The sequence below is a fragment of the Pollicipes pollicipes genome, unplaced genomic scaffold (genome assembly GCF_011947565.3).
Source record: "Pollicipes pollicipes isolate AB1234 unplaced genomic scaffold, Ppol_2.1 Scaffold_6052;HRSCAF=7182_pilon_pilon_pilon, whole genome shotgun sequence".
In the NCBI taxonomy this organism is placed as follows: Eukaryota; Metazoa; Arthropoda; class Thecostraca; order Pollicipedomorpha; family Pollicipedidae; genus Pollicipes; species Pollicipes pollicipes.
The window spans coordinates 5,780,333-5,794,530 of NW_023596805.1; the positions used below are offsets into that span (position 1 = coordinate 5,780,333).

The window sequence follows — 14,198 nt, forward strand, 5'->3', positions numbered from 1 at the left end:
CACGGAACACCAGCCATCAAATGAAACTGGATTCCTTCAAGCCTTCGCACAAATGGCGTCGTTTCATGACTTGAATTTCGCGATGTAAGTTATTTTGCGCCAATAAAACGGGAGCAGCCCCGCCAAGTGACTTATTACGCGCATTCAGCACGGAGTGATCCCCACACAGCACTTGTACCGGCACATGCAACATGTAGACGTCGCGAAGCATCCTAGAGTTCCTGCGCACGCCATCGCGGTTCGCCTCTACGTACGCCGTTTCCGCCGACCACGGCTCAGAGCTGGAGCCAGCACGCGATAACCAACACGCCTCCTGCGGATATCGACCAATCTAGACGAAACAATGCTCTTGATTCGTCGGTGTCGTCCCATTACGTTTTCCGGGTACAAAAACGCTCGGAAGTTTCGAGATTTCACGGAAAAACATGCCGAGATCGATAAAGCGGAAGACGTTGGTGCCCAACGAGCTGCAAGGAAAAGCCCTGGATGGTCTTCGGCGTCCAGATCACCAGCTTTGGCCAGTATGTAGTTGCGGTTGCCGTTCACCAGCATTGCTTTGGGGCACGCAATGCTGATGCCTGAGTTGTGGGGAGGAGCTCATATGGACCCTTGCACAGCAGGATAGTGATGCAACTGGTACAGGAATGTGTGGATGTCACGAATCGCTTCGTCAACACTCACGTATTCAACAGAGTTGCGTGGGGCGCATGCTAAGTGTTTGGTTCCCACCAGCATTGCTTGCTAAGGTAATGGTAAGCCCGCGGTCACTGAAAATGTCTTACCAGGTATACCGGGACTAAACGAGCCAAGTCTACGGTGTGCATCACATGCTTGCGTCGATATTAGCAGAACTACATATGAAGGGCAAATGTTTTTGTGCTGAATCTGCTGTGTTTCTCGAATTGTGCCTTGGTGGGCAAAATGGTTTCCAGTACGTGCTTGTCCACTGTCAACAAGTGTAAAACTTTGAAGAAAAAGTGGCGCAGCGCACAAAGAACACTGGATTTATAATTGTACACCAGATTTGCGGTCGGCTGACTCAGAGGTACAGCGTGCTGGTGAGAAGCATTATCTCGACCATCATTACCATCCAGTTTCAGCCACTTTTGAAGTCCAGGGGGATGGTAACTGGCATCGATATATACCAAACACAGCAATATTGATCAACTGACAGACGCTGGTGCTGATGAAACTATCAGTCTTAGACAAGAAGCCCAAATTGTGCTAGATTGGGAAAAGGACGGCTTCACCAGCCTTTCCATAACCGAAAGTGGGAATAGGCAAATAAAACTCACTGCCCTTGGCGCACAGACTGTATGCACCAGTGATGGGGGTAAAACATGCTACCTGTTGCGATATCTCGCGAAAAAATCGTGCGGCAATACTAGCGCGTACTTGTCACGCGGCCTTGTCGTTACCAACAAGCCCACACGAGTCAAAATATGCCTCACCACGGACCGGCCCCACAGCATCCCTTATACTAGATACGTCCCGCAGGGTCCCATCACGGGCTTTCAAGGATACGATGTCTTTCACATAAGCCGTCAGCTATGCAGTGGGCTGCTTTGCCCATGCCCAGAGCCCACCAATTCGTTATCAGTTGTGCCCTGACGATGCCCACTCGCTTGCCTTTTTGACACTTTATTTCTTCCTTTTCGAAAAGGTTGATGAAAGTTTGCGGCCGGAAGTGTAGTTTGCATTGATAATTGTGAACGGTGTGTAAGTGAACTGTGTACGACCAAAACGGGCACAAGCACTTCTAAGCTGTTACCGATTCAATACAGGCACTCATGGGTCTACCCAAGCCATGAGGTCCTATAGTCCCCATGGGCCCATCTCCAGCATTCCCAGTGATCGACTATGCCAACGCCGTCGCCTTCAAACGACCAGTTTCGCGATGCCTCCCGCGACCCGCCCATTCCTGATCGTCCCGCGATCGACTCGTTCAGCGCCACAGCATCCCCCATGACCCACCAGTTCGATAGCCTCCTCTGTGACCCACCAGTCCCATAGTGTCCTCCGTGACCCATCAGTCCCATAACATCCTCTGTGACATGCCAGTCCCACAGCGTCTTTGTGACCCACCAGTCCCATAACATGCTCCCCCATAGCGTCCTCTGTGACATAACAGTCCCACAGTCTTCTGTGACCCGTCAGTCCAACAGCATCCTCTGTGACACAACAGCCCCACAGCATCTTCTGTGACCCGTCAGTCTCGTAGCGTCCTCTGTGACCCAACAGTCCAACAGCGTCCTCTGTGACCCACCAGCCCCATAGCGTCCTCTGTCGCCCAACAATCCCACAGCGTCCTCAGTGACCCATCATCCCCGCAATATTACCAACGAGCGGCCGACGGAGCGCGTCCCCCGAGGCGAACTGCGCCGCCGCCACCGCAGCCGCCGCCGCCGTGGCGGGCTCGCCCGCCGAGTGTGCCTGCGGGCAGTGAGGGGGGAGGTTGGTGGCGTCGGTCGACCGTCGGCAGGCTGACCGGAGGGGAGGGAGATCGTCCGAGCGTGAGCACAAACACGGCTGGGTGGCGGAGGCAGGGGCCGTGCGAGAGGAGCGGGAGGAGGAGGTCGGCCAAGAGGGGTCGGAGGTCGGCCAAGAGGGATCGGAGCTTGGCAAGAGCAGGGGTTAAGAGTCGGAGCAGGAGTCGGAGCAAGAGTCGGAGCGTGGCAAAGCGGTAGCCAGCGTCTTGGAGCGTGAGTTAAGCTGTGGACTGGGGGGCGGGGAGGGGGGGGGGGGCTCCCAGCTTGAGGTACTTGCTGAGTTTGGGGCTGGTGGTGCGTTTAGAGGCGGCATACCAACGCTTCGCTGCGGGTACGTGCAGCATTGAGTTTGCCATCATGAATGTGTATTTATTTTTGATCATGCGTTCCGTTTTTTTATCACGTTTTGTATTTTATAATGCATATTTCGTGTATATTGTTTTGTCTTGTGTCTTGTGGGCAGGCATGTGATTGCTTCCTAGTTTTGATTCCTAGTTCCCGCCGATTCCTTCGACGAAGCAAACCCTGAATCCCGGTTCCCATTGATTCTTTCAACAACAAAAAACCTCTGGATCCTGGTTCCTGCTGGTCGTTTTTTCAAAAAAACCATGGATCCTGGTTTCCCTCCGATTCATAAAAGGACCAGTGGTTTGGTTCCTGGTTCTTATTGGCTCTTTTGAAAACCCCTGACCTAAAATCCTGGTTGACACTGTTTTTTTACAAGTAGAAGACCCTGATCCATGGTTCTCAGTCACAAAGTCGTGAAATCACCCAGGACAACTAACATATTTTTACTTTCTTCTTTATGAAAACCTATCTACCACAGACAAGTAAAACAATCAGCATGCGCCATTACCACCAATGCAACGAACAAAGGAACTGCTGGTTGAAGATGATTGCCTGCAGCTTAGAAGTGAGTGGCTGGCAGCTGACAACATGCCACAGGATAACTAACATCCTTCTGCTTTCACATCACATGAAAGGCACACACCACAGGCAAGAAAAACAGTATGTCCTCATGTTACCATCACAACCAATTATGTTTTACTCTTTTTTAAGATCATTGCCTTTTGGAGGTGTGTGCAGTTGAAACTTCCACTTGTATAATGCTCATATTTGCGGTAAAAGATTTGTCACGCACTACAGACATGTCAAACAGTCAGCATGTCCTGATACCAGCACCACAACTTATAAGGGTTTGCTGTACGCTGTGATTGCATAACATTTACAAATGGGTAGCTGAAACTAAACAGTCAGCATGTCCTGATCCCAGCACCACAACTTATAAGGGTTTGCTGTACGCTGTGATTGCATAACATTTACAAATGTGTAGCTGAAACTATGTGCTCATCACTGTAAAATGGTAGGAGTGTCTTTTATGAATTTTGTATTAATCAACCACATCACGATCTTGCAATACCATCACGATCTTGCAATACCATCGCAATCTTGCAATACCATCACAATCTTGCAATACCGTCACGAACTTGCAATACCATCACGATCTTGCAATATTGCACTATATTTCAAGGCAATAGAAACACTCCAAGAACCGAACTATCCTCCCAGTAGGGTCTCCCTACAATGCTGCCGAAGTGACTAACAGTTTTTCTCCGTATTTTTGTTTCCTTTTGACAGATGTGTGGGAAATACGACAGCCAGAGGGGGCAGGGATTTCTGACTTTTGAAAAATTCAAAATAGCTCTTTATGATATTCTATGTCGTGTCTACGTCCTTCTCGCTTACCACACTTGGAAATTCCTTATATTATATAACATAATTCCCTTCTTATTTTTATCGAAACAACGTGTGGTCAGGCCCCGCGGTCATATTACAGACGAAATGGATCAGATACACGTCAGAAATCCAATCCTGGCGCAACTGGGGTGGGGTCGCTAGTGTGAGTCAGTCAGCTGTTAATCTGCCCTCCATACAACGTCTGCGAAACTACGCAGTCTCTGAGAAAGTGTAGAGCAATGGTAAGGTCGGTGTCATTGCAGGTCATCATGTTTGGGCCTGTACTGATTTATTATGGTTTGTACAAGTCCTGATGAATGCAATCATCTATGAAGTAGTTGTTTCCGTAATCGTCATTATAATGCTTGTTTATGTTTGTTAAGTTAATGGTGATCACTTAATTTCCATAATAGTGATGATAAAACATACAGTTTTAAGGAGCATCAGAGGTGTAGTTTCATATTGTTGGGTCACCTCAGCTCTCCCAACTCTAAAAAAGGGAAGATAGGTTTAACCGTTTACTCTGCTCAGCCTCTCTAACTAGTTTGAAACATTGTGCCCCTGAGCAAGACCTTGCTGAACCTTGGTAATTAGGGTTGGGACCTCAGATTATATTCTGGTTTTGCTGCTTACATTGGCACCAACCGAGACTAGAGAATGGGTCTTAATGGACCTCAGCTAATCCTGAAATACATCTTGGTGCTGGATCCTAACTTGTTCCAAGCTAGATCATGGTTCTTGCCGAATCTCTTGACATGATCTTAAGCTGGGTCTTGGTTCTTGCTGGATCTTTGGACGTAGTTCCAGGCGGGATCTTGGTTCCTGCTGATTCTCTTGGCCTGACACCACACTGGATATTGGTTCCTGCTAGATGTTTTGGTTATGATCAGGCTACATCCTGGTTCTTGCTGGATCTTTCGATTTAATGTAGGGCTGGATCCTGGTTCTGGCTGGATCCCTCACCTAATACCAGACTGGTTCCAAGCTTCTTCCTGGCTCCGAAGCCAAGAACCAGGAGTCGATTCCCGAGAAATCTTTAAAACTAGGCACACGTCTGCTTGTAAAAGTATATTTTACCATTTTACGCACTCAAGATCGCAGGAGTGCAATTTGTCAGTTTACACACCCAAGATCATGGGTATATATTTTGTCCCAGGGTGTGTCGTTGCATTGCATTGCAATATGTCTCAATATGATCTAGCGTTGTCATGCGACCTAGTGTTACTGACTTTGCTGGTGCACGGAATAACATGAGGGACTGTAACAGCTACCTCATGCAGCTGTCACAGCTTGCGGGGCCAAGAAATAAAATGGGAGCGAATGGGATCGGAAGTTTTTTCCAGCGAGCCAGCCGTCAGCTGAAATGAATGCATTTGACCGTGGAGTCATCCGGCGGTGGTTTGATAATACTGGGTTAATTTGATACCCCGCAGGCTCAGTTTACACCTCGCCAGTGCTCAAATTATCCTTGTGACAAATTGCCCGAATAGTTGGCGCTTTATCCATCGAAACGGTATGTGATGACCAGCTAGCCTCTAGGCTCTGTGGGTGGATCTCTGGTTTCTTATTGGAGCGCTGCTTTGGGTTCATGGCTTCATGTCAGCCGAGGGAATGTGGTAGGATGCTGTAATGTTCGCGACAATCTCAAAATCGAGCGTCCGTTAAGTCTCATCAGCGGGCGCCCGAATCGCTCATTGTGGCTCATCTGTTCTCAATTACATCAGTCAATAGTCATTAACGTCCTGAGTGGGAACTACGTTGGAAATGACATTTGCTCAGAAATAAAGCCTGACACGTCAACGTGAGTTGGATAATTTTAAGTTAAAGTGTCATAGGAAGATTTTAAACACTGACAGCTTGAATTTGATTGATAACATTTGTGACATGTCTACAGAGAAGTTTTTCATATGAATGGAACATAGACCTTTACTGAATAGAATACTAGCGATTCGTAAAGCTCTCAGCTCTCGCGAGTTAAAACAGATGCAAGCAGTTTTGGAGAAATTGTCGGCAATTTCCGGCGTTATGTACCCTGCGTAGCGAAGCAGAATCGCTGCTCACCAAAAATATTTCCGTTGAATATGTGAATATTTGCCAGTACGACTTCTTAACCGGCCACTCAGTAATCCTGATTCAAGCTTAGGCTTATTATGCAGGTTATGATTAAGGTTACGTCGTTAATGCCCATCTCATGTTGCCTCTAGCCTTACTGGGATTCTTTTGGTGAGATTAACTTTAAAGCTGCATTTGCACAGTGGGACAAAATCGGCAATGGGTGTATTTGAAAACGACGGAATATTTCACTAAAAACACAAATATTGTGCCAGCCCTGTGCTGATCTGTCCACTGACCTTGACACGTGGTGACCTTGACACGTGATGACCTTGACACGTGATGACGGCTGTTTGGTAGGCATTGAGAACCGATGCCAGTCTAGGTACCGTAGAATCTTTTGGTCACGGTTATGTTGGATTAATGACTAGACAGGTTTTAATCAGGCCATATTCAAGCAAGACGTTCTTGAATATGACAGCTGTTGATGATGTATCTTGATGTAGTTGTACTTTTTTGTTTAGTTATTTACACAACTTTACGTAAATTTTATTCATTTTTGACTTGGCAGTGTCGTTCTGTTACCAGCAGGAAACATTTTCCCCACAAGTCACCATAAGTCAACTGACCTTTGAAGACCTTTAGGATGGTCAATGGCAAGCCCCGCTGCGTGATGGCTCCCCTCTGCAGTCGCAGGCGTTCCATAAAAGGTTGCCAGAAGGCGTGCGTCACATTTTCTTTAAGAAAGAGGGCCTACAGACGGCTGCGGGACCGTTCCTGGCACAACCAACAGTTGAGGCGCGTCAGCCTTGGTGTTGGGACAGTGGTGCTACAACCACTTCATTTCAACGTTTTGTGATGCGCGCACATTCACGGCAGTTTGCCTTTTTTATTCGGCTTCGGATTTCATAGGTTGTGCTCCCATTTTCATGATAATTTTGCCACGAAAGTTCATTGAAAGTTTCTGGCTGACGTTGACCTTCAAATAGAATTGCTCAACGACTGGCTGATACATGCCTTATGTCAGCAGCGTATAAGCACAGCATAGTAATTGATTAGATTGGTCAGGCGCTGACAGCTTGTAAGAACAGACACGATATCTTGATTGACTGCATACAGATAAGGATTGAAATGTATATAAGTGACCACGACCTTGACCTCACATTAAGACATGATATTTTCAAAAGTAGAGCACATATCTACATGCGGTCTAACGACGTTTTATTTACCTGTTTTTGTATCTTTTGTTCTGAGATAACGGGGTCCGGTCTCCCTACCCCGTTTGATCTCAGCTTGCTTGAAGTCCATCAGTTCCGGGGTTAAGACATTACGATTATGATTTTTTTAGGTACATGGGCTGTGATGGGTCAGGTAAGTAGACGAAAATGTTTTACTATGTTCGGTATAAAACCAAAGAACGGTAATTTAATAGATAATTGGTCCACCGTTTTCCGTGAGATTACATTTCGTTTATTACTGTGTGAGCTCGTATTACACAATGCAACAGGGCAGCAGAAGTCATGCTCGATCAAGGTTTTGACCATTTCCCGATGTCGTCACCGGCACGCGAAAACCAATGTCTGTTGATAATCCACAGAGGCTGAGACACTGAAATCTTTGGCCCGTCATTAGGGCCATCTATCTTTCCTTTTCATGGATTCGAAATGGGTTACTAGCCGGTAGTTTCCCGTCCGCGTTATCAATTCATCTGTCATTGGACTGGTGATCGACTTAGGATCAGATCAATCCACTGACCTGTGACCTTGGGTATGGAGTCGCGATAGATCATTGATCGATGATCAAGAGCACGCGATTTGGACTGGTAGCAGAGTTGCCCGATCGGCACTGTCCCTCGTCAGCACGTCGCTGCCGTATTCCCCTCCAATCGAAGTCGAGTTCTCGGGTGTTCAACGGCCTTTTTCGCCGACGTCAGTTCTGACAGATCGTCGCGGTAGACCCCGAGCAGTTTTGAAGTGCCGCGTTCTAATCAGAGCAGCGCGGACGGCGCGGACACACTCATAAGCCGGACGAAGACGCATTACGCGACGCTTCGCCAGCATATGCCAGCCATTTAAACGTGAGCAGCCTTCAATAACGACGCATCGCAGGCACATTTTCTCAGAAGTTTCGTAATCAAAAGGGCGATTGCAGGTGGCTGGGGCCGATTTCGACACGGTTGGCTGCTGAGGTGTCGCTGGCCTCCAGATCTACTGGAAATCCGTCTAGACGCCCTGGTCGCGCGCGCGATAGAGGAGCCATACGGGGTGTACCGCGCATGCGCGCCAGCAGGCGCTCCTGGCCAGGCTCGTGGTTCATGGCTCACGGGAATTCGTGTACTTGGCGCTAAACCTTTGTCCCCAGGGATGCGGCTCATGCATGCGCTATGCCTCTACGACATTGCCTTTATTTTCAGCAGGGAACCCTAGATGGCCTTTTGGACAGTGTGTTGATTTGCTGCACGGCGTCGCGACAGCTCGGCGATATACGAGGCCGGATCGCGACATGTGGAACAGTGACGTCACATCTCTTGCATCTGTAGCGAGTGTACCAGACGTTGGCCAGGAATACAGATGAGACTAACACGAGAGGCTGGGCGGCGCTGTGGCATGTTGGACATTATTGTAGCACTGTTGTAGCCGCTGTTGCACAGCGCTGCGCTATGCTGGACAGTGCTGTGACATGCTCGGCAGCTTTACGACCCACTAGCTAATTTTATCCGCTGTTCGCTGTCGAACCGCACGCCACCCAGCTGGACAGTACCTGAGCCTGTTCACATAGAGAACTGTCCGAAAGGGACCATGGCCTGTCCAAAGCTTTTGTTCCCTGTGGACTGTAAGTTGATTTATTCAACGGTCCGATGACCCGTTAGGCATCAAGAGCACCTGTTGAACCATCCGTGACCTAATGATCAGCACTATGACATGTTGGATCGTACGGAAAATAGGTTCCATTCAAGAGCGACGTAGGAAAATGTTGCCTCTCATTCTGGTCACGCAGGGGCATTTAAAAATGCCTTTTTTACTTCCTGTCTTTTTGGAAGGCTTACTGATAGCGTCAGACAGAAAGCGGGATAAGTTATACCTGGAATGACATGATCCCTGGGTGTGATTTGGACCACCTGGAAAAAACAGGTGATGCCTCTGGCCGCTGCTTTTTGAGCAGTCCCGGGAACTGTTGAACAGCACGACGACCTTTCGCATGACAGTGAGACGTGCTGGATAATCTGCATACTGTTGGACACCAGATGCCGCGTCACACGATGCTGAGGCGCTTGCCAACATCGTGAACTGCTGAAAAGTAACGTGAGCTTTTGCATGAAAACGAGACCTGCTGGACATTTCGCATGCTGTTTGATGGCGTGCGCCTCGTCACGGTACTCTAAGATACGCTGGACGATGTCTTGACCTGATGCCACGTGCGGTGACCTGATGGACAGGTCGATGACCTGCTGGGCGGTGCCGTGACAGGTTAAGCACCGCGCTGGCAGCGGGGGGAGGGGCTGGCCTGTTGCCAGTTTAAGTCTGCGTACACGGAAATATTGCAGGTGCGGCGGAGCTGCTTCAGCTGCCGGGACAGGCCCGACCAGCTGCTATGAAGGGCCTGGCCAGCAGCTGGGACGGGCCCGACCAGCTGCCGGGATAGGCCTGGCCAGCAGCTGGGACAGGCCTGACCAGCAGCTGGGACGGACCCGACCAGCTGCCGGGGCACGCCCGACCAGCTGCCGGGACAGGCCTGGCCAGCTGCCGGGACAGGCCTCGACCAGTCGTGCTTTTGATGAGCCCATCTCTATGCAACGTTTGGCGCAAGGGCAAGCAGCTCACAGCAACAAGTATAACTCTCCTTTAAAAGCCTTGCTGTTACATGTTTGCAGCGCATTTCGCATGCAAACTGCTTGATCAGGTCGTTTTATTGCAACAATGCACCGCCACCACAATTCCGTCTCTCCTGCTAGATTACAAGAAGCGAACCTTTGCAGCTGGCAAATATCTGATAAACACTGGTTAAAATCACCAATTTGACGGTCTGTCGTCGCAGGGACGCAGGAACGGCACATTTCGACGGAGGAGAGAACGAGAAATGGTACGAGGAAACTGTGGATCGATGTGAGCAGACCGTCACGCACGGTCCAGCGCAGACGATTGGATCTGCTTTTTCCGTTGGATTCCGTTTCCCGTTCCGTTCCGAAGGGTTGATATCTGATTTCAGCGAGGAGAGCTCAAAGGCTAAAGACCAGCTCTACGGTGTAGGCCACTGAATAATCTGCAGATCATTGAGCGGTGTAAACGCCGGAGGGCCCATTAGTGTCACCCTTTTCAAAACCGGGCTCAAAAGCATAAGACTGTAGCGTAAATTTGGTTAGATTTGGCGGCAAAGACTGCATTTGCATGCAGCCCGCTTTACTGCTTGTAATATCTTCTCGCAACAATCCCACTTTTTCCAATACTTTGATCAGTCACTGAAAACTTGAACTAAATCGAAATTTGTCGCTTCGTTGACGGAAATGATAAGGTTTTGCCATCCCAACGTCAGATCGGGAGCGAGCGCTAACGCAAGTAGATATCTGCCTGTTGAACGTTAAAGAAAGAGGGATGCTCCAGTGTGCTGATCAGGCTTATTTGTATGGGTTCGCAACGCTCACTGACTACTTAACTCGCCTACAGTTTGCGGAGTCGTCCACATGATGATGATACTAACGCTGCCGTAATCTCTTTCTCCTGACGCGGCAAAAGACGGCTATAAAAACCGCTGCAAACGCAATGGCCTGAGGCAAATCACTGGAGCCTGTTGCATAGATTCGTGAAGAAGCGGCATGCTGCCAAACAGCGATGCAACCCGTCGCACAGTACGTTTTGGACACGGGTCTGCTCTGTTTTTTTGTGGCTCAGTCCGAACCATTTGAATGAATATATTTCTGGGATCAGAGCTCACGTTAGTTGCAGCGCTTGTTGTGTGACCCCCCGAACCCCCGCCATCCGATCGTAGAATTCCAGGTCGACGGCAACAGTGGGTGTGGAAAGATTTACGCTCCGCAACGCTCTGCGCGGCCCGTTCTATCCTGTGACGTCACCTGACCTTTGTAGCGCGGCCGCCGCCCCCGGCCACAGGCCATATATATCAAGGTATATAGCGGGCGCCCTAAAGCGACTCGAACTCACCCTGCCAGTAGGTGGGCGGACTGAATGGCGATCGCCCTTCAGCAGGAGACCTGTCGGAGAGGACTGCTCAGTAAGAGACCTATCGGAGAGGACTGCTTCAGTAAGAGACCTGTCGGAGAGGACTGCTCAGTAAGAAGCCTGTCGGAGAGGACTGCTCAGTAAGAGACCTGTCGGAGAGGACTGCTCAGCAGGAGAGCTGTCGGAGATGACTGCTCAGTAAGAGACCTGTCGGAGATGACTGCTCCAGTAAGAGACCTGTCGGAGAGGACTGCTCAGTAAGAGACCTGTCAGAGAGGACTGCTCAGCAGGAGAGCTGTCGGAGAATGACTGCTCAGTAAGAGACCTGTCGGAGATGACTGCTCAGTAAGAGACCTGTCGGAGAGGACTGGCTCAGTAAGAGACCTTCGGAGAGGACTGCTCACAGAGAGAGCTGTCGGAGAGGACTGGCTCAGCAGGGAGAGCTGTAAGAGAAAGACTGCTGTGCAAGAGTGCTATCGGGAAGGACTGCTCAGCAAGAGAGCTGTCAAAGAGGACTGCTCATCAAGAGAGCTGTGGAGAGGACTGCTGAGCAAGAGAGCTGTCGGAGAGAACTGCTCAGCAAGAAAGCTGCCAGAGAGGACTGCTCAGCAAGAGCGCAGTCGAAGAGAACTGCTCATGCAAGAAAGCTGTCGGAGATAACTTCGCAACAAGAGAGGTGTCGGAGAGGACTGCTCAGCAAGAAAGCTGTCGGAGAGGACCGCTCTGTTCAGCTGTTGGGCAGTACCGCGTCCGGCTGGCCGACGCCCTGACCTGTTGGACGGTGCTGGGTCGCGGCCGCCTGCCGAGCGCGAATCAATAACTGCTGCTGCACGAGACAGATGGTTGCGCCCCTCTTTCCCCTCAGCTCTGCCTGCTGGGCGCCAGGACTGCCGCCGGCAGGTTCAGAATTATTGGCGGCGCCGACAGAATTCTAATCGCGCGATGACATTCTTTCGTATAATCCGGAAAAGCTCATTGGAACTTGCATGGATGAGACGCGGAACGCTGAGAGCTGCGCATGGTGAAACCCTGCTGTCAGAGAACCTGGCGGCACTGGCTCAGTCGGAAACGTCGATCGGGGTTCTTTTGAAAGAGCGATCGCTGCGACTTTTTGCAGCTCCAAAGAGTGCAGGCCATGAAACCACAGGTTAGCAACGTAGTCCACTGGTGATTTATGGTATGCACGCCGCATCACAGGTCTATCGTCAACTGTACACATCCAAACGACGCATCACATAGGCACACATGCCATCCAACTGTACACATCCAAACGACGCATCACATAGGCACACATGCCATCCAACTGTACACATCCAAACGAATACAGCAGATCACCTAATTGCATTGGTTTTCGATCAGCGCCGCAGCGCAAATAACCCGCGCCTGACCTTTTCGTCCCATTGTTAGTCAATGAGCTTCACATTAAGTGCCTGTCAATTATCACGAGCAATGCTGCAGGGTTAGTGGGTCTCCTGATAAATGTTTGAACGTAGGCGGTCAGGCCCAGCCGGCCTGGCTAATTCTTCTAAAATGGCTAAAAAAAAAATGGCGCGCCGATTGGCTCCAAGAAGTGTGTTTGTAGTCCGACAGCGGAGCAATATTGTAGTAGCGTCGACTATTGGCAGTGGTGAACTTTAGGAGAACAGCTTTCTTGACCTTTCAAACTGCGTGGCAACGCTTCAACCCGCGAGAGAAATCTAGAGAGTAATATCTGAAAGCTGGACAATGACTAATTTTGTTTTAGTAAGCAGATCGTGGACTCACTTCAAAAGAATGCCAGGAATTATGTTCCGGATTTTTTAAAAGAAAAAATATAATTTCAAATGGTTTGCATAGGTGGTCCCTTGATTCAGAGCATCTGCTAAGCATGGCTTGTTGCACACACACAGAGCTTGCCATACATGATTCGCCGGACAGGAATGCGAAGGATTTTACGTGCCACGCAACACCGCGGCACGGCCGCCCCAGGCCTGGGTTGAACTTCGTTGGCCGGTTGCCAGCTGACCCTCCCCCTTGACACTTTTGACCTTTGTTTTGCTCTTGAGTCGGGCCATATGATGTGCCCGAATGAACTGGAACTGGAACTGAAACTGCAAAAAGAACTGGAACTGGCATCCAGCGCCACCTGCTTAACAGTCCAGAATCCTTCCCCTAGACCACGGAGACGGATCATGCATCTTTAATGCTTTGTTTTGCCTTGCGGGCTTCGACGCAGGACGAGGTGACGTCAAATCGGTAGGTGTTAACGTTTATTTCAAGTTCGAATTCCGCTTTTACGGCCGGCTCTTGCCGGCACCGGTCCTGGGTGTCGCCGCCGTCAGTGAGCATTAGTGCCTGTCTAGTGATGATACCCAAATGACGTGAACACGCACTTAAACACTTATGTACGCTAAACGAAGGAAATGAAAACATGACAATGTGCTCTGGAAGCTGTGTATTATTAGGGCACTTTGCGCGTGCGTCAGTTGAGTATGTTAGTCATCACTTGTGCAATTTTCAGGAAGATCCGAACCTTTGCAACCGTAGTTCATTCACGTAGCCAGTGTGTGTGGGAGGAGGGAGGGGGAGGGGGGAGGGGGCATTTGGTTGTTCAAGGACAGGGGCCATAGCTGAGCAGGTAGCGAAGAAACTATCTGCAAACCAATGTCCCTTCGTGCAACAACAGGAAACTAACCGCCCCACGCTTTGACGATAAAGGAACAATGTCCCCTTGCCACCTCCCTTTTCCTGCTCATGACCGTATGCT

General features: G+C 49.6%; 1 protein-coding gene across 1 annotated transcript in view; it reads right to left on the reverse strand.

Annotated features, from left to right (window-relative positions):
• Window positions 1–2,310: 2,310 nt before the first annotated feature.
• Window positions 2,311–14,198, reverse strand: part of LOC119104732 (putative histidine-rich protein DDB_G0274557) — a 45,129-nt gene continuing 33,241 nt past the window's right edge. Inside the window, exon 4 of the mRNA XM_037228449.1 lies at window positions 2,311–2,433. Coding sequence (XP_037084344.1) covers window positions 2,311–2,433 — 123 coding nt within the window. The remainder of the gene's footprint in view (window positions 2,434–14,198) is intronic.